The following is a 20389-nucleotide window of genomic DNA, read 5'->3' as shown; positions in this document are numbered from 1 at the left end:
TCCACAACAAGAACATGAAGCTGAAGAAATTCGAGCTGGTGCAATTCATAGCTTATTTAAGACATATTTTAGTCAAAAATCCAGCCTGCATAAACAATAATGCTTGGTTTTTTAATGAAGCATGAACAACAGAAAAATGTCAAATAAAACAATGGAAGCAAAGCAAAATTGGCATAAAGAATAAGAAGCCCAACTTTGCCTTGAAACAGGTAGTGGTATATTGATCTATAATAAAGAATTGATATGAAAAGCTACTGTATTCTGCCACAGAACCTAAAAGGACATTGATTCACTTCATAGATAGCTTGGATTGGATCATGAGAAGAGACTAGAAAAACTGGTTATATTAACTGTGACTCTTCACTATCATTATTCAGGATAGAAAGGGGGGATGTTAAGCAAAATTAAAAGGAAGATTTGGATATAGACTAATCTTCCATGCTTTCAGGGCTTCTGGAATACCTTTAGAAATAAAGTAGTCAAAAATTCTTTCTGGTATCAAAGAAGCATGAACCTGTAGTGACCAAAGAAAATAATAGAGTAGAGCAGAAAATGAGATGATGAATGCATTATGCTCTGTGACTGGTTGGTTTCTCTTGTGGAAGAAAAGGCATTTTCTGATGACTAGCTATGTCTACAAAAGAATGGCCAGGATTTTCTGACAAGAGCTGAGAAGCAATGGAGGATAAAGTAGAAACAGAGAAAGGTAAATATTCAAGAAGAGAAGGAAGAGATCAGAGACAGATTAGAGTGGCCCCAGTGATACAGAGCAGCAGACATTAAATGTAGAGAAGTTCATTAAAAAAGGTCGTTAAAAAGTTCTCCTCAAAAAGCCACCCCAGTGTAAGAGAGGAAGGGAAAAGAGGCACAGGGAACCCAGAACCCTGCCTCCTGTGAGTTAAGACTCTAGGTGTGCCTGTGATGAAGGAGAATAGCTGTGGATTATGGGGAACAAGCCGGAGTGTTGGGAGAGAACTGTTGTGAGAAGGGAAGTGAGAGAAATGAGCTCAGAGGGGCAGGCTTTCAGGAAGGTTCCAGGGTGGTGTCTGAAAGTAGCAACAGAGGAAGCTACTGGCCTCGCCCCCGGGCCTTGAGCCATTCAGGAGCATGGTGGTGTGGGGAGGGGAAACTTCTTCTCAGAGGAGGGTGAGGTTTCAAGACAGGAGAGGGAAGCATCTGGGTAGAGACTGAGGGTGCCGTGAAGGAAGTTGTTTACCGTGGAATGGAGGTTCTGAAGGGTGCAGTGAAAGGTCTGGATGGGGAATCAAGTGGTGTGGTGGGTCACAGTAGAGGTTCCACCGAACACATGACACTGATGATGAGCAGGAGTCTGCATCTAGGCCAGTGACCAAGGACAGCAGTAGCATGAGGTGTGGGGTGTTTGAAAGTGCTCCCTTCCCTCCCCTGAAAGAAAAGAATGCCAGCCGCCTTTTAAGTGGATTGTCTTCATGTTTTTATTTACCCCTCAGATACCTTTTGACTCTGCCATAGACAACGCTCAGGCTGTGTGTTAGGCACTATGGCAGCCACCATGATGATTTGGGAAGTTCACAATCTAGTAGATAAAAGATTATGTTTTTGGCTCTGGCAGACAAAGAGTTAAATTAAAGGCATTAATTAGTTGCCTCTAATAGACTGGGAGGGCTAAGCTGAGACCTTTCCTAGCCTTCCCGATTATCATTCTTGTTCCTTACCTTTACTTTCTGTGGCTTTCCTTAATGCCCCAGAGGAGCCAAAGAATCCACGTGTAAGTTTAGGGGAAGGTGCTCAGTGGGCCTGCCAGGTGTTTCTTCATCTGGCCTGCCAGGTGTTTCTTCATCATAGGTGTCTAAGTCTAACATCTCTAACTTGAGACTGAAATTCTCTTAATTCAGTTGTTTCTACATTATTCTCTCATTTTCTCTTTCTTAAGCATTTATACAAGAGTTACTTAACTTCAAGAGTTAGTTAATAACATTTTGAATTAACTGATTAGTTTTTCTTTTTCTCATTGAGTGTTGAACTTTGTATGTTTTACGATTTTTTCGTAAATGGAGGTACAAACATCAGTGATTAATGAAGCCCACAAAATATGATGATTGGTTTGAATTCATGTCACTTAAAGATGTGAGAAGAGAATTATAAGTTATTAAATGTCAGAACTGAAAAGTATTTTTAAGATCTTTCACATTCTTACCCCCTCATTTTACATCCAATGAAATTGAGGCTGAAGAGGTGAATGAGTAAATATGGTAAATGTTTAGCAAACTTAGAATATTATAAAACTGACACAATAGGAGCTTCAGAATTTTCTGATAGTTGGTGGTAATATTGCAGAAGAAGCTTTTTTTTTTTTTTTAAACCACTAGGGAATGCTGAAATATCAACTGATCAACTATAATGAGGAAAAAAAAAAGTCAGTCTTAAGTTTTCTGATTATTATATCTTTTCTGTTTAGAAAAATAAAATGACCTATGTGGTCGTTTGTACGGATCATAGGGGAGGGAGTTAATGCTGGAGACACTATTTTAGATTTGTTGCAAGTCACATCATTTCAAAACGATTGTAACTCAGATATTCCTTGTAGGTAAGCAAATTTTGTTCTCCCTTCCAACTATACAGGACATGAAAGTGTAGGGGAAAATCTGCCCCCCTGGTTAGTTAAGCATAGCTGTTCGTGTTCATGGAAGAGGTTGGGCCATAACCTACTTTGTGGTAATTTGCTGAAAGGGGAGTTTTGTCACAACGCTTCTGCCTTTGGGAAAATGTCCAGTTCTGGAGCCCCACAGGTCGTATGGCAATTGAGTAAGGGTGGAAGACTTCTTGAGCAGACCTCATCATGAGTTTTGGTTGCGAGATAAAATCGGACTTGTGATCCTTCTGTTCTTGTCCTCCACATCCCTGTCCTTGTCTTTACTCTGCCATTAAAAAAATTCAATTCATAAAATTTCAGTTTTGATTCTTTTTCTGTTCAGGGTATTTTTAAAAGGGAATTTTACATTAATTTCCCAAATTGGTGGTGTTGTTTTGAGTCTCTTTTGTGTTTTAGGTTGGTTTGGATTATAATCAGATAATGAGGTGTCTTTCTAGCCAGGTGCTCCAGGGACATAAAAAAATAATGCATATTCTCTGTATAGTTAAAGTACTATATATATTCATAAAATTGAGCTTATTGATTATCTCATTCAAATTGTTAGTATGTTTTCTTCAGCTTATGTGATCTACCAAAATCTGAAAGTGCTAAAATACTTTACTATGATCAGATTTTATTATATCCCTGTATTTCTAGAAGTTTTAACTCTAGTTATCTGACTGCCGTGCTGCTTGTCCATAAAAGTTTTATTTAAAGAAATAGAATTGAATAAATGGAGAGAGACATAATCTCCAGCTGAATGGGCAGACTTACATCACATAAATGGCAGTTTTTCCAACATTATCTCTAAATTTAATGACATTCTGATCAGAAACCCGACACTTTTTTGTGCATGGGAGGGGCATTGGTTAGAATTACCTTAAAAAATGTTAAAAAATAAGAGTACTTGAGGGGGGGGAACTTTCCTTATCATATGTTAAAATTACCATAATGTGGGGTGCCTGGATAGCTCATTTGGTTAAGTGTCGGATTCTTGGTTTCGGCTCAGGTCATGATCTCACGTTTCATGAGTTTGAGCCCCGTATCGGGCTCTGAGCTGACAGTGCAGAGCCTGCTTGGGTTTCTCTCTCTCCCTTTCTCTCTTCCCCTCCCCTGCTCACTTTCTCTGTCTTTCTCGAAATCAATAAATAAACTTTAAAATAAAATTACCATAATGCTACAGGAATAAAAACAGTGTGATATAGAAAATACAGAATTAAGTCAATTGGCTGGAAATAACAGATTCTAATACTGTAGGAAATTAAAGTAGATAAAGGCTGAATTTCATTACACTGGAAAAAGGAATGTTTATTTGATAAATGGTGTTAGCATAATTGGCTATCTGTGTCAAAAAGAACAAAATTAGGGCTTTACACTTACATTTCTGTGGATGAAAGATTTAAATGTAAATTACAATGATACTGGAAGATATTTTAGAACACTGTATCATTTTGAGGTAGGAAAGATCTTCACAGACAAGACAGGAAATGCAGAAGAAATAAAGGAAAATATTGACATTTAACTACATAAAATTAACTGCGTAAACTTTTATATTTCTTTCTGGCAGAATACACCATAAATTATTAAAAGACTTAGTCACACATATGACAGTCAAAAAATTGATACCCTTAATCTTTGAATAGGGAAACAAACAATCCAATAGAAAAACAGACAAGAATGTAAACAGGCAATTCACGGAAGAGAAATGCATATTGTCTCCAAAACCCATTAAAATGATGCTCTGTATAAGCAGGAAGGAAGTAAAAATAACAGTGAGAAAAAAGTTACCACCTATCCAATGGGGAAAATACAAAAGGGTCCGGGCACATCAGGTTCTGTGTTATGGAGAAGCAGACCCCTCACATGCTGTGGTGGGGTGTATGTGGACTGGTATGGCGTTTTCTGGAAAGTTCATTCTTTGGGCAGTCTCACAGTAAGGTCTGTCCTATAGAAATGAAAGCACCAGTATATGCATGTACAAGGATATTTATTTTAATGTGTTTTTAATTAATTATTTTTTTTATTTTAGAAAGAGTGTGAGTGGGGGACAGGGTCAGATGAGGAGAGAGAGACAGAGAGACAGAGACAGAGAATGAGAGAGAGAGAGAGAGAGAGAGAGAGAGAGAGAGAATCTAAGCAGGCTCTGTGCTGAGCATGGAGCTCGATCCCATGACCCTGGAATTATGACTTGAGCTGAAATCATGAGTCGGACGCTCAACCCACTCAGCCACCCAGGCATCTTTTTAACGTGTTTTTATTATAGTAAGAAATTTAAAAAATATTAGTATGTCCGATAATAGCGAAAAGACAGAACAAATTGTAATACATTTGTACTATGTAATATTTGACCTCCGTTAATAAGAACGTCTTGAGTTACATGTATTGATTAGGAATCATCTTCATAATAGATTGTTTGGCAAAGGAACATATTTCAGAGAGGTGTTAGTAGTATGATCAAATTAAAATATATATTTGTATGGGTATAGAAAAAGATTTGGGAGAATGGACACACACAGATGTTATTATTTATCTTAGGTGAATGGGATTTGGAGAAGGGTGGCAGGGAGGAGACCAATTTTTAAACTATGTAGATCTTTGCACTTTCTGCTCTGGTGGAATAAGTTCAAAATATTAACATTTATTTATTTAAACCCGTAACTCTAGCTTACATTTTCTAAAGTCTCATGACTTTCAATGAAATTTGGGGTTGGCCTGTTTGCTGGTCTTCTTAAGAAGACGTGCTGGGCCTCCAAGGGGAGAATGCTGGCTTTCGCTTCCTGGCCTGTACTACTTTCTGGCTCCTTTATTTGTCCCTCTTATTTCTGTGATTCTTCACTTCAGCCATTTTCTGGCCAGTATGCTGTTTCTTTGCCCCTTTATAGGTCATTTGTGCTAGTCCAGGTTGATAGTTGGTGGAGAAAAATTACACAGTTCTTCCATTAGTGTCCTATAAATGTGTGGTGTTCAGTGTCCGATGATCCCTTAAGATGGCTTAGCAGTCCATCTGTTTCCCCTCGTTAGCTCCATTCTTAAATGCATGTGGTATTTCAGACAAGCCTCTTTCTTCAAACTTTTAGCACTGCCACTTCTTCTCTAGAGCAGCAAGTGAGGGGCTCAAGACTCTGTAGGGAAAATGGCAACGCCAGAAACTACGTGCTGCTCTGAACACACAAACTTAACCTTCCTCTCGTACCAAGGCTGATTAGCCACCTATGCTGGGGAGGCCAGCCCTTCCTATCTCTTTCTGTGGGGATGTGGAGGGTGTGTGTGCTCGTTCCTTGGATTGTCTCTGCCATCTCGTGTATCTCCTCTGTTTCCTTATTCATTCATCTCCAAGAGTAAGTATCATGGCCTAGGATACCTGTGTCTGATTCTTCCTTACCTTCCTGACTTGTCTGTGTTATACATGTACTTGTTGGGTAGATAGAAAGAAGGAAGGCTATTTGGGCACAATAATGAGAAAACAACATGAGCTAAAGAGAGTAGAAGTCCTCAAGAGTAAAGATGAAAGAAAGGCAGCAAACCTAGAACAGCCTTTTTATCCCCTGTCCAGATGCTACTGGCCAGAATGGGAGGAGAGTGGGGGGACGCGTATTACTCTTACCTAAGCAAATGAAGATTTAATTGTTTCAACTGCCAAACTATGGCATTATGATTTCTTAGCTAGAGTTAGAAGCCTGATGGCTGTATTTTGATTTTTGTGTTCTTTTATAAATTTTTGAAAACAGATGAAAGGTAAAAACTTCATCTGTAAACTGATGTTTGCCAAGCATGTTCTATAGGAAAGCTTGGGATGGGGTTTGGGAAATAATGAATTAATCAAATCTTTAATGGGCTGGCATGCTTTCTGAATTTCCAAGAGTAGGAGACCATATGGTGTTTTCTACCTTAATGACCACTAAACCTTTTTCTGCACTTCTCTCCTCCTCTTTCCTTAATCTATTATCCTGTGTCTTCAGAAAAATAGTTTGAGAACTGCTGGAGGACACAAATAAATATATGGTACGAAAGAGTGGAAAAAAAAAAAAAGAAAAATATCAGCTTGTTTTATGCCCAGGAATGCGACTATTCACAACTTTTTATTCCCTGTCAGTTTGAGGTTTTTTTGGTACATTTGGAAGATGGAAAATGACTTTTTAAAAATGAAACTAATTTTGACTAATGTTACGGTAAAGGGAATAAACATTTTGTAAATAAGCACAGTAGAGTGAGTTCTAGTGTGGCTAAAATTTGTGTAGTACTAGAAGTTTATCGTATTATATTATTTCATGGTTTCATTAGGGTTGACCTGAATTTCGGTTGAGTTATGTTTTCTTACCTTCTTTTCCAGCGGCAGCCGATTAGGAGGCCTGGTTACAGTGCTGTGCTTCTTTTTCAATCATGGAGAGGTACGTAGTCAACAAACATTTTCAGAATTTTTAGAAGATTGTACTTCCAGAAATACAAGTTTCTTCTTTAGGTAGTCAATCAAATATTTTTTAAAAAATTTAGGAGATTTTGCTGATGGAAATACAGGTTTCTTTTTAAAATTTAATTTCCTTAAATTTAGTCTATAGTAGCATTCTTTAAATGCTTGATCTTATTTTCATACAAATTTTACACTAGCATTTATTTTAAGTTAATTTTTTGTCAATATTATATCTTTTGTGCCATATATCTCTTAGTGATTTGAAGCAAGATGGGTCTGCATCAATTCTTTATATAATTTAAAAGTGCAGAAGTTCACGTGTAGTGATAATAGAAATAAGCCAGCCATGGATGTAGTTAACTTCCTTGTGTGGGGGTAACTTTTTTTTTTTTTAAGTTTATTTATTTTGATAGAACGAGAAAGAGCCCAAGCAAGGGAGGGGCAGAGAGAGCGAGAGAGAGAGCGAGACAGAGACAGAGAGAGAGAGAAGCCCAGGCAGGCTCTGTGCTGTCAACGCAGAGCCTGACGCGGGGCTCCATCTCACGAACTGGGAGACCATGGTCTGAGGTGAAATCAGGAGTCAGATGGGTCGGATGCTTAACCAGCTGAGCCACCCAGGTGCCCCAGGGGATAACTTAGCGTTGTTGGAGCTATATAGTATGTTTCTGTCTTAATGCATCTATGTTAAACTTGGATGCATTTTTAAGTCTCCTTTGCAGAATATTATTCCTGTAAATTTGCACATATCCAAGGGTTTTCTAAAGAGAACACTATTATAAAAAAGTATTGACTCTGTCTCCAGGCTACCTGTGTTCAAATCCTGGCTCTGATGTTTAGGGGCTTCGTGACCTGAGCAAGTCATATGTCTCACCTGCCTTAGTTTCCTCTTTGTAGATGGGTGTAATGATGTTACTCATCTCATGAGATTATTGGGGAGATTAAATGAATTCATGAGTGTAAAGCATCTAGAACAATGTTTGGCACATAGTAACTGTTATGTAACTATTACCTTCTATTATTATTAATAACTTAGTTTAGATTAAATTCTAATATAAATTCAAGATGCCAGTGAAATCCTTCCACTAAATCAATTGTAGTTGTAAATGAATTTCTATTAATAGATCTCTATCTGGTTTTCTTTCATGGTAAATTTTGTACGAGGGAAAGGAAAAAAAACTCAGCTTGTTTTGTGTGAAGTAACTTAATCCTTTTATGCATTTATAAACTCAGTGTCTACAGTATTTGAATATGCACACGTTAAAAACCCCTAATTATACTGAAACGTAACTGTAGAGTCAAGGTTGAACTTTTTTTTATTGTTATGTTAACTAACATAGGCTTAATATTTAGAATCACAGAAATTTAAAGCCAGAGCAGCCTTAGAGATTAGAGCATTTGAGATAAATCATTGCAGCATGGTTTGTCTGACTTTTGAGCAAGAAAAAAAAATTTGGTTTTTTTTTTTGCCTCTTTTTGACTGTGGATGCCACTCAGTGTAATAGTGCGGACCATGGGACATGTGGAAGCACAGATCCTGGGAGAATGACCTAAGAACTAGGAAGTAACTACTTAACAGTGGAGGAAAGGAGCGCTGAGTGTTCACTATGAGATGTTGGAGGAAAGAGATTATAGAAAAATTTGAAGCCAAGGTGCAGTTTTAAAGACGATGGTCTGTTAAGCAGAAAGGTCTATTGTGTTACCCTCAGTCTAAATTAGAGGTGGTCAATTCCTGATCTTATGTTTTTCTTACACGATTTTGATGCTCACATAGCATGAACATCATTCCTTACAAAGCTTTTCAGTTTATACCAATGAAATTTGGACTATTCTGTTCATTTTTCGGGTTGATAGACTTTCCCTTTGATACTTTTTGGCCATTTGGTGTGTTTAAACATGCTTAGACATCCCTTTCTACTTAGGAAAGGGTCGACTAAATGTGACAAGAATTAGAATTGCAGTTACACTGAAATAGTCAAGTAGATAATTGTACTTAATCAGTAACTTAGCTTTGGAGTAGAAACGTGACCATTCTGAGTAAAAACATTGAAATTTCGTAGAATAAACTGCAGTTTGGGGTAAAGTGAGGGTGAGAACTTAAGTAACTAAAACTGTTTATATTATAATTTAGTATTTATTTTGGTTTTCAGACTGTGATTGTCAGACCCTATTTTTTTCTGAATTTTAAAGATGTTGCTCAAAGTCTATAATTTTTATAGAAGGGAAGTATCTACTCTGGTCGTACCTATTCACATGTTTAGTGAACTGTTCCTAGAGCTTCCTGGTGTTTTGCTCACCGGAATTGCTGGCGGTTACTAATCTGAACCCCTCTTTCTTAGGAGAGTTATCTTAATCATGCGAGTGAATGGTTTGTATGCCAAAAAATAGTTATGGATTGTTACTTGCTTTTAAATTCTATTTCCATTGTTTAGTTTGCTCTCTACTTGAGTCTAAGATAGTATATTTTGAAAACAGTCTTTCACTGAGATGATTTCATAAGGGAACATTTTGGCCTTAACAAAAGAACTACACAATGTATAGTATACAAGAAGTAATCAAATAATTTAAAACAGAAATTTAAAACCTCCAAGTCTGAAACCTGTGAAAATGTAACAAAGGACTTATTGATTGTTCATAGTAATAATAATATTGAGCTTGCACATTTCATAATAAAAATTATGTAGATGTTTTCACTTGTCAAGCTTTTTTTTTTTTTTTTTTTTTTTTTATTAAATGTTGATTCTGTCCCAATTGGGAATTATTGCTAAGATGAAAGCTAACAGTTTTGCTCTGCCTTTTAAATCCTTCCTAATTACAAGATCAGATGTATGCCACATGGGTTGATACTGTAGGATTTTTAGCATACTGATTGAAAAGCATTTAGAGGAGTGTATCAAAAAAAACCTAAATACAATATTTCTCTTTAATTTTAGACTGTTAAAAATTCATTATATGTGAAATAGGTTTGTTTAGCTTTTTCATGATGAGATTTTTTAGAAGTTATTACTAAGATGACTGATGGTGTTTTATGTGAAACATGTTCACAGATAAAATGATAGGCACATGTGAGGAGGAAAATTCTTTTTTTTTTTTGAAACCAAAGTAATTCAAAGTAGTATATGAAAGGTTTGCTTTAGAGGCATATCTAATTAACCTTTCTTTATTACCCATAATATATTTCTGACCCATATTGGGTTCTTAAATATTTTTGAACTGAACTGAGATAATGTACATGTTCCTAATTAGTTATTGACACAGTTATGTTATTTAAGATTTGGAAAGCAGTTCTTAGAACACTTTGAAAACAGTCTCATTAATCCTTGGTATGTTCTTGTATGGTAGATAAATAGGAGATAATAATATTCCAGTTTGCATAATAATTGGAAGCGCTAAAAGGTTAAATGTTTGAGTCAAGGTTGCTAAGCAGGGACAGGATTCTAAGTTTTCTGATTAACCTGTAATCTCTCCAAACTTCTCTCAAGACAGATAACTCTCAGAAAAGGGAGTAGGATATCAAAGATAACACAACAGTTTATCTTTCAGGAGTAAAAGTACAGAGATCTTTCCTTGCTAATTTGCGGAACTTTTTCTCTTCCCTTTCTCTTCTCTCTTCCTTCCTTTTTTTTTTTTCTTCTTCCCTCTCTCCCTTCTTCCCTTTTTTGTGATGGTAACATTTTGGCCAGGACATTTATTCTGGGTCTTCTGTTTATTCAACTCAATTAAAACAATGTATACAGAGGGCTCATTGTATGCCAGGTACTTGTAGATGCTGAGGATATGTCAATATGTCAGTAAAACAAGGACCCCTGTCCTTGTGGATAAGCGTCTGAAGGTCAGACCATCTTCTGTCTAAGGTGGGAGAATCCTGGCTTTTGGGGAAAGTAGCAAGGAGGCTATCGCAACAGGAGCGGCGAGTAGAAGGGATGAGGCCAGTTAATAATGGGAAGTAGGATGTGGAAGAAGCCAATTGTGTAGTCCTTGTTGGTCACTGTAAGGTTCATTTGGAGTAAGTGGGAAGGCCATTGAGGAATTACATGCAGAAGAGTGATGCAGTTTAAATTACTTTTTACATTAATTTGGAAAATTGTGTGAGTATAAAGATGTGTTATTTATTCAGGCTATTGAGAGGTGTGTTTATCAATTTGTGAATTTACATTAAAATTGCATTAACTCCAAAGTCAAAAAAAAGTGTGCTGATCTTAGATGGGAATGTATCTATTGATTAGATTTGAAAACCGCCTATAATATAGTAGAAAACTAGCCTCTTGATGACCTGGGCCCTGCTGGGTTCTCAGCACTGTCCAGGCTCTTCTCTTTGCTTAGGTCCCACTGCCCTTCCCCCTCTACTTCCCAAAAGGACCACTCCTTTTCCTTCCTCAGAGCCTTTGTATGTGCTGTGCCTTTGCCCTGCAAACATCCCTCCCTTTTTATCTCCTAGCCATCCTTCACATCTGGACATTTGTGTTTGGGTGTCAGTGATATTTTTCATTCTACAGATCTGGGTTTCCATCTGGTAGAATTTCTCTTTGGTCTTAAGAACTTTATTTAGCGTTGCGGTGAAGATCTGCTGCCAACAGGGTCTCTTAGCTTCTGCCTGTCTAAAAATGTCCTTATTTTGCCTTCTTTTTTTTAAGCGTGTTTTTGCTGGATAAGAATTCTAGGTTGATAGCTTTACCTTTCGGCACTTTAAGTGTTATTCTATTGTCGTCTGCTTTCCGTTGTTTAATGAGAAGTCAGTTATCATTCTTCTTATTACTCTGAATGTAGTACATCTCTTCTGTGGTGGTTTGAAGACTTTCTTTTTATATTTGGTTTTCATTGGTTTGATGGTAATAAATTTAGATGTGGTCTTCTTTGTATGTGCCCTGCTTACGGCTCACTGAACATCTTTGTTCCCTGGGTTGATTCTTCTAAATCGGTTTTGGAAAATTTTTAGCCAGTATCTTCGAATATTTTGTCTTTTCACGTCTTTGAGGATTCTGATTCCATGTATTTTTGATGGGTTTTTGATACTCTCTTCCTCTTGTTTTTATTCATGTTTTGTTTTTTTTTTTCTATCTTTGTCTCTATTTAGATATTTTCTCTTGCCATGTCCTTGAGTTCACTGGTACTTTATTCTGATACATTCAATCTGCTACTCAGTCCGGTGAATTTTTCATTTAAGATATTATGAATTTCAGTGTTAGAATTTCGGGGTTTTTTTCGAGCTTCCATTTCTCTATTGAAAATTCACATCTGTTCACCCAGTCTATCTTATTCTATAAATTTTAAAATCTAATTATAGTTATTTTAAAGTCCTTGTCTGTTAATTCCAACATATATGTTGTTTATGGCTTTAATTCTGTTGACTAGAGTTTATCTCTTGATTGTGGGTTCTGTTTCTTTGCTATTTTGCATGTGTCATAGCTTTCTATCTTATGTAAGACATTTTGTATGAAAAGATGAGAAAGCCTGAACTAGATAATTGCTTTCATTTGTTTTTTTCTTTTTCCCAGAGAAGGACCATCTTTTCTCGGGTCAGGCATGTAAGGTGAGGCCCTGAGCATCTGGATCTCACTATGAGTCTTGCTAAGTTGGGCAAGGCTATACTTTTCATTGTTTTAGTTTGCCTCTGGTTTGAATTAAGGAGATCTTTGCTCTTAGGCTCAATCTCCAACTTCCCGGCTGCTCAGCCCAGGGCATTAGCTCTTTGATCTTACCAGCCTTTGAATTGAGAGGAGGTTCGTTTTCAGCCTTTTAGTTACTTTCAGTCCATCTCTGAATTCAACTTCCCGCAAGTTCCTGGAAGCTAAGCATTATATGAGATTGTGAGATCTCTGTCTGCTTTTTTACGCCTCCCCACTGCTGCCTACTCTGCCAAATTTGTGTGGTGTGTGTGTGTGTGTGTGTGTGTGTGTGTGTGTCTGTCTGTCTGTCTTCAGGGTTGGTGTGAGGGGGGGAAGTTGTCAAAAAGATTTATTTTTGTGTCGTGGCTTTTCCAGATTCCAGTTTTTGTTGTTAGAAGTCTATCTGTTTTATATCTGGCACCAGCAAAAACTGTGGAAGGTCCATACCTAAATTATGCAGTTGTTCCCAGGTGTAAAAGTAGAAGCCAACAGATGTTCTGTCTCTTCTTTTGGGCTCTATCTAATTCCATTGTACATTTTGTCCTAAAAAGGCAGTACCAAAAAACTACATGTTTCTTTACTTTTTCTCTCTAGCTTTTTATTTGGAAAAATTAATGTACACATTGTTCTAGATTCACTTCATTTGCCAATTGTAATATTTTCCCACATTTGCTTTCTCTGTCTTATACATGCTCCTACACATCACAGACGTTTTTCTAATCCATTTAAACTAAGTGCAGACATGATGACATATATTTATGTTAAATTAATTCCTAAAGATTTTGTGGGGGGTTTGGGTACTATTCTCTGCCTTTGATATGTCCCCATTTGTCTTTGAACATATCCTTTCTGGGAAAAAAAAAAAAAAAAGGTGTTACAGGATCACCTTGTACTTTTCTTATCTCCAGATGTGGAATCCACTGTTTTCTTTAATTTTTTTTTTTATTTAAAACAAAATTTTTTTTAATGTTTATTTATTTTTGAGAGAGAGGGAGAGTGTGAGTGGGAGAGGGGCAGAGAGAGAGAAGGAGACACAGAGTCCGAAGCAGACTCCAGGCTCTGAGATGTCAGCACAGAGCCTGATGCGGGGCTCCAACACACGAATGGTGAGATCATGACCTGAGCTGAAGTCAGACACTTAACTGACTGAGCCATCCAGGTGCCCCCTTTTAAAATTTTTGTAATGTTTATTTGTGTGTGTGTGAGAGAGAGAGAGAGTGAGCCTGAGCACCGGAGGGGCAAAGAGAAAGAAAAATTCCCAACCAGGCTCCACACTGCCAGCACAGAGCCCAATGTGGGGCTCAAACTCATGAACTATGAGATCATGGCCTGAGCTGAAATCAAACTCCAGACATTTAACTGACTGAGCCACCCAGCTGCCCCAAATCCACTGTTTTCTAAGGAACCTTGGACGCTTTTAGTGGAAAATGATATTTATTTATTTATTTTTAAATGTTTATTTATTTTGAGAGAGAGAGAACAGGGGAGGTGCAGATAGAGGGAGAGAGAGAGCATCCCAAGCAGGCTGTGCACCATCAACACAGAGCCCGATGCAGGGCTCGAACCCACAAACTGTGAGATCATGACCTGAACTGAAACCAAGAGTCAGTCACTTACACGACTTAGCCACCCAGGCACCCCAAATGGTATTTAGAGACCACAAGCAGGGTCCTTGCTGCACTCACTGGTACTAGGGTGTAATTACTTTTAGCTCTTTTCAGCAGAAGGCTAGTAAATATGCTTTTAAAAAAATCATTAATTCCTACTGATTCCTCCAATAATTATTTTAGGGTTCTTCTTTACTTTCCCCCACTCCATATTTGTATCTTCCTCTTTCCCCCAATTTAAATAAATTTATTTATTTGCTTTATTCTATAATATACAAGAAGTAGTTTCAGAATTAGTACACTAATCCTGTTACCAATAATGAATTTGCTAGTAAGACTCAAGATTTTTTTGCAGTTCTTTTTCTTGCAAGAGTATATTCTACTAACGTTATACAGTCAGTTCAAAAATTAAACATTCAGAAGTGACTTGAATTATTTTTCTCTATGTTATTATTTTGATAATACAATTAAAATCACTTATAGTTTATACTGCCTTTATATCTTGACTAATACTTTCATACTATAGACAGAATTCTGATTCTTGATCACTTTGAGAGGTATAGTTTACAACCACATGGTAAAGGAGATATATTGTTAGAATATTGTCAGACAATATTTTCTATTTTAAATGAGTAAGAAATGGTCAAGTTTGGGTCATTGCAGCAATAGATGGAGGCATGAAGATGTGATTCAATGCTTTTCCAACAAAGTTTACAGATTTCACAGATGTATACTGATATCCTGAAAGTTCAGAGACAAAAAAGATAATTTTCTTTTCATAGAATCAGCAGAAATTCTTTGTTAAGGTGGTAAAACTTAATACTAGCAATTATATATTACTGCCACATTAATTCTTGTGTGAGCCAAAATTGTGTTACAAATTCAAATTGATTTATATGACTGGTTAATTGGGCAGCATATCATTACGTGGTACAGAAAGAGACAAAAATTCCAAGAAAGGTACCTGGCTTATTATCAAGGTGCAACACCATCAGCCAGCCACACAAAGCCCACTCCGAGCTAAAGGTCTTCCTAAATAGTGGTACTGCCCTAAGTAACATCAAAGAGATGTTCAAATTGTGGCTGTTACTCCTAGCATTTTTTATGGTTAGCATCTGAGGAATAGATTTTTTTTTAAGTTTATTTTTTTGAGAGAGAGAGTGAGAGCATGTGAGTGAGGGAGAGGCAGAGAGAGAGAGGGGGAGAGAGAGAATCTCAAGCGGGTTCTGTGTTGTCAGCGCAGAGCCCAGACCCAAGCTGAAATCAAGAGTTGGATGCTTAAGCAACTGAGCCACCCAGGTGCCCCAGGAATAGTATTTTTAAACCTGTACCGTTCTCTGCAGGAAAGTAGCCAAACCCATGGGGGCCAGAAATCTTTTTTTGGAAGCAGTTTAAGTGCAGGGTTTAACACAATATTATAATGAACAGTAAGCAATATAAAGCAATGTTATAGCTAATATTGTGTGCAGCATTCAGAAGGGGGATAATTTATTGTAAACCTAGACATTATACCAACAACAATTTATGACTAACCCTACAAATATCAGCTCTGGCCAAAACTCTCACGATCTTTCTGATATTAACTAATTTATAATTCACGAGTTAGTTGTTCTCCTATTTAGTTTTACATTATGAAGAGAAGTAGATTAGATTATGCTAGATCTCTAATAGTATAAATAAGCCATTTGAAAATAGAGCTTGACAAATGAAGCTGCCTACTGCTGAAATTCCTGGGTTTTTGATTCTTGAGTAGATGATTTGAAATTCAGGCTTTCCTAAGCAGAAAATTGGAGCTGTTGTTGTCAATACCTGGGCCATATCATGCTGCAGAATTATTTAGTGCTTCGAAATGTGTGCCAGAAATTATATACTATAAGAGGACAGTTTAAAGAAACAGATTTTCTTTGAGTTCATTTTCATAATTCAGGAGTTTCTTGTATTTTGTCTGAGTGTGCGTAACACAGTGTGTAACCCCATGTGAAGGAGCTCACACGTTTATTCCCTTCTATAATTCCTAAATTTCACAGTGATGCCTTTAGAAGGCATTTTGAACTATCATCCTATGTAGAGAACTGTATTATAATTAGAGGAAAATACTTACTTGTTAAGATTTAAGGTCTGATTAAAGCAAATCTGTTTACTATTTTCAAATTACTTGGGGTCATCTGGACCAGCAGTTATGTTTGTACCAGATCTAGGAAAGCACATGGTGTCATTGGAGAAGCAATAAGCACTTTCCCATACGTTTGCATTCATTCACTCTTAACTTTGTAGAGGCAGATGACCTTGCTCTTTGTTTCAGTTCTGTAATTTGGCCTTCTCATCCTACGTTTTACAAGGGATGTAACTGAGTTTTAGAGAATTGAGTGACTTCAGCTAGTAAAAGAAATGAATTTCTAAGAGATGGCACCATAGTTGAATTTGGGTAATAAAATAAACGTAGGTAAACAGTCTGAATGGAGAAAATTCTCAAATTGTGAATTACATAGTTTAAATATTTTCTTCTTGGTTTTTGCACAGAGATTGATAGCTTTATAAAGTATGGTTATATATCTCTACTATCAATCATACTGAAATTTCTAATTAATTTGGTAAACTAACAGATTTTTTAAATTGCCTTCCAGTAACAATAAATATGCATTTTAAAAAGACTTTTTCAATCTTTTCAGAATTCTCTTGTGTGTATAGTTCATTTATAAATAGGTATCTATGTTCAGTTTCATAGAGGATGGTGAAGTTTGCTTAAAAAGAGAAGTAAATTGGCTCAAATTTTCTATAGCAGTAGTGGAAATATCTAATAGTCTGAGGCAGAGCTAAAATAAAGGAAAGGTTTATTTCCTTTATTCACTGTGGTCTTTGTAATTGCATGTAGTCTTTAAAGTAACTCTGCTTGGAGCACCTGGCTGACTCCTTTGGTAGAGCATGTGACTCTTACTCTCAGGGTTGTGAGTTCAAGCCCCACTCTGAGTGTAGAGAGTACTTACAAAATAAAAAAAATAAAAAATCTTAAAAAAATAAAATTAAGTAAATCTGCTTGACTTGAAAGATGTAATGATTTCATCTAGTGTAAGTAGCTTAATAGTAGTAAAATCAGATTGTTTATATGTCATTCAGTATAGTTTTCCTTTAATTGAAAGATAGACTTATTAATACATTTCGTATAGATGCAGAAAAATGATAAGAGTACTAAAACTGGGATGGAACGTTATTTATTTATGTCCAAAGTGAGTTCTTTAGTAGAGTTGGTACATTACATTTTAGGATTTATTATTTTTTATTTGATCCCCTCTGCCACTTTTAAATATTTTGCAGCCAAGGGTAGCTTGGGCAAAGAAAAAGTAAAAACAGAAATGGAATGCTGCCCACCTCCCCCCCCCAACTTTTTTGTAAAGCAGCATTGTGCATAAAAATACTGACATTGATAACTACAAAGAGTTTTGAAGTATTGGTTATGGATAGTTTTGCTGAAATTCAAGTGGAAGAAGACAAACTAAACAGGTTTCCACCACCAATTCAAAATGAAACGTTTTTCATTTTGGCGGAACATTTTCTTGCTCGTGCTTTCCCCACTTTCCTTTTAGGCTGTAGTTGAAGTCTGTTGGTATTTGTTGTTGACAATTCATGTTACTATTTCACAATAGTACGCCATGTGTGTCCCCCTCTCAATAATGTTTCGCTTCTCACTTTTCAGTTTTGCTGTTGGTGGAAAACCTAGCAGCTTGTTTTCCAACATACCATTTAAATTATGTGTGAAAAAGACTTTTTTTGTGTTCGTAAATAGCTGCTTTCGATTAGTATGTCTTACTTAACACATTCAACAGACAGACCATACACTATGAATTTTGTTTTTAGTGCACACGTGTGATGTGGACACCACCTCTCCGCGAAAGCTTCTCCTATCCGTTCCTTGTACTTCAGATGTTGCTTGTGACTCACATTCTCAGGTAACTTTGACTTCTCCTTAGGTCTAATTTGTTTGTTTTGCATTGAATAACTTAAGCTAGAATTTTTTAAGCTTCCATAATAAAAACAGTCAATGGAATGAAATAATTAAGACGATGCCGTTGCTAGGTTGAATCCATGGTTATTTTAAGTGTATACCTTCAAAATATTCAGCACCAAAAACATTTTCTTCAGCTGCCTTCCAGTCTCCCTTTTTCCTTAGTTGCTCGAGGAGCAGCAAATCTGCTTTCACTCTTGCCATCTCCTCTTTCCCAAGTCACTTTCCGCTGCCACCACGGCTTCCCAAAAGTAGGCAGAGAGAAGGGGGAAGACTGATGGCAGTAGAGTGTAACCTGTAAGATACAGTCCTTCAGAGGAAAGAACAGTTCGTAGAATAATTGTGGCCAGGTACGTTCACGCGTGTAATTCTTCCTGTATGTGTTTAGCATCCCCTAGAATCAGACAGTAAGCATAAAAAGAAACCACTCAGTAGACCGGAGATACACTTACTAGGAGAATTCCTGCTGGAAGTTCAGGATTGGATTGGGCTTTCTCACGTTCATCTGGCCTTCAGCTAGAGACCTCACAGAGATTCACGCACCGTATGAATGGAAGAGAGTAGGACCAAGAACACTTCTCTCTCCTTTGTGTCGATGAATATTGAGTTTGGATGGATGTTGCCTTGATTCAGAGGGTAAAAATTAAACAAAATGGGGACTGTGAAAAAAATAGAACAAAGCCTGACGAAACTCTGAAGATGACTCAGACTAAGAACTCCCTTAGACGATCGGCAGAATGTAGGAGAAGCTGGTTGAAATCTGTTACACCAAAACCGTTTGGACGATCCATTTCCACCTGTGACAACCTCAGCAGGACTAGAGCCATTATGTGGCCTTGTCCCTTAGGTAGACAGGCCCCTCTCTGAATGTGGGATGTATTCACTCCATTAAAAATTACGGGTTTGTAGCTAATAAATTGATTTCATAGCTCACAAAAAGGTTACCTGGATTTTAAAACTACTTGATATAGGGACATGATATAAAGAGTTGGATTAGAAGAGCAGAGAGAGATGTCCTCAGAAATGGGATGCTTAAGGAAGTAAAGAAAGGCGTTTTGTGGTGGCGCTCAGTGCCCCAGGTAGGTTTATCCTGAGGAGGATCTCTTTAAGGTGTATACTGCATTGTGTTAGCATATACACTTCACTTTGCGCAGATGTTAGACATGTTGGGGGCTTCTCGTTGGCTCACTGATTTAGGAGAAAAGTACTTCTCAAAACTAGCAGGAAAGATAAAAGTGCCTCACTTTCCTGAAGGTCCCCTAAATTACAAGTCAGGAAAGTGAAGCCTCTAAGGGTGCTCCACAGTGGCCCCTTGCCTTTGCTGCCTCTTCTCTTCTCTTCTCTCCTCTGGGTCCTCCCTGGGCAGGACCCAACATTTATCCCACACCCTCCACAGATTTTCCCTCTACTCAGCCCGTATTCGGAATTCAATGTATCTGCAGAATACTTAGCACTTAGAATATGCTACTTTTTTATACACATCTTCTGACTCTCCAAATGAAGCTATTGGGATGGAGCATTAAATATGTTTGATTATAAATTCGCCGAAATACAGTTTGAAAAAATTCAACGGATATACTGACCCAACTGCCCTTTCTCTCTGGCAAGCTTTGTTTTGTTCATGGAAAGGTGTTGGAATTGAGTGTCAGGGAGTATAATTTCTAACCCATATGTTCCTTTCATGTCTGGTTTATGTTATAACCAGATTATGTTTAAGGATACTAATTGGCAGCATTTCGGGGCCGTGCTAGAATATCCTGTGGTTAAACTTACTCATATTTATTTTATCTTCCCAAGGGCTACAAAACTTTATAGAGGAAGCCTGATTGCACTCTGCATTTCCAATGTATTTTTCATGCTTCCATGGCAGTTTGCTCAGTTTGTGCTTCTTACTCAGGTACGGTGCTTACAGTTTTAAATGGAATTAAGCTCAGTGTTTGATTATGTGTACTCACTTGTGTAAAATTATAGAACTGAGATATTACATGATTCTAAGTCCTAAAATGTTTTTTAGTTAATACTTTTAAAGAAAGTTCAAGATAGGGAAATATGTAACATTTATGTATTAGTGAGTGCTCCTTATTGGCTTACTAGTGGAGTGCCTTTATTGAACTCAAACTGATGAGCCTACTCATATTTGTTATTCGGTGTTGCTAGTGT

General features: G+C 37.1%; 1 protein-coding gene across 6 annotated transcripts in view; it reads left to right on the top strand.

Annotated features, from left to right (window-relative positions):
- Positions 1–20389, top strand: part of DPY19L1 (dpy-19 like C-mannosyltransferase 1) — a 96559-nt gene that overhangs the window by 33613 nt on the left and 42557 nt on the right. For all 6 annotated transcript variants that reach the window (XM_042921917.1, XM_042921893.1, XM_042921909.1 and 3 more), the window contains 3 exons: positions 6942–6999; positions 18082–18173; positions 20027–20126. In XM_042921917.1, the coding sequence (XP_042777851.1) occupies positions 6942–6999; positions 18082–18173; positions 20027–20126 (250 nt within the window). The remainder of the gene's footprint in view (positions 1–6941; positions 7000–18081; positions 18174–20026; positions 20127–20389) is intronic.

This window comes from Panthera leo, chromosome A2 (genome assembly GCF_018350215.1).
Source record: "Panthera leo isolate Ple1 chromosome A2, P.leo_Ple1_pat1.1, whole genome shotgun sequence".
NCBI classification, from domain to species: Eukaryota; Metazoa; Chordata; class Mammalia; order Carnivora; family Felidae; genus Panthera; species Panthera leo.
Note: the sequence above shows the minus strand (reverse complement) of the source record. Positions and strands in the feature narration are given on the sequence as shown.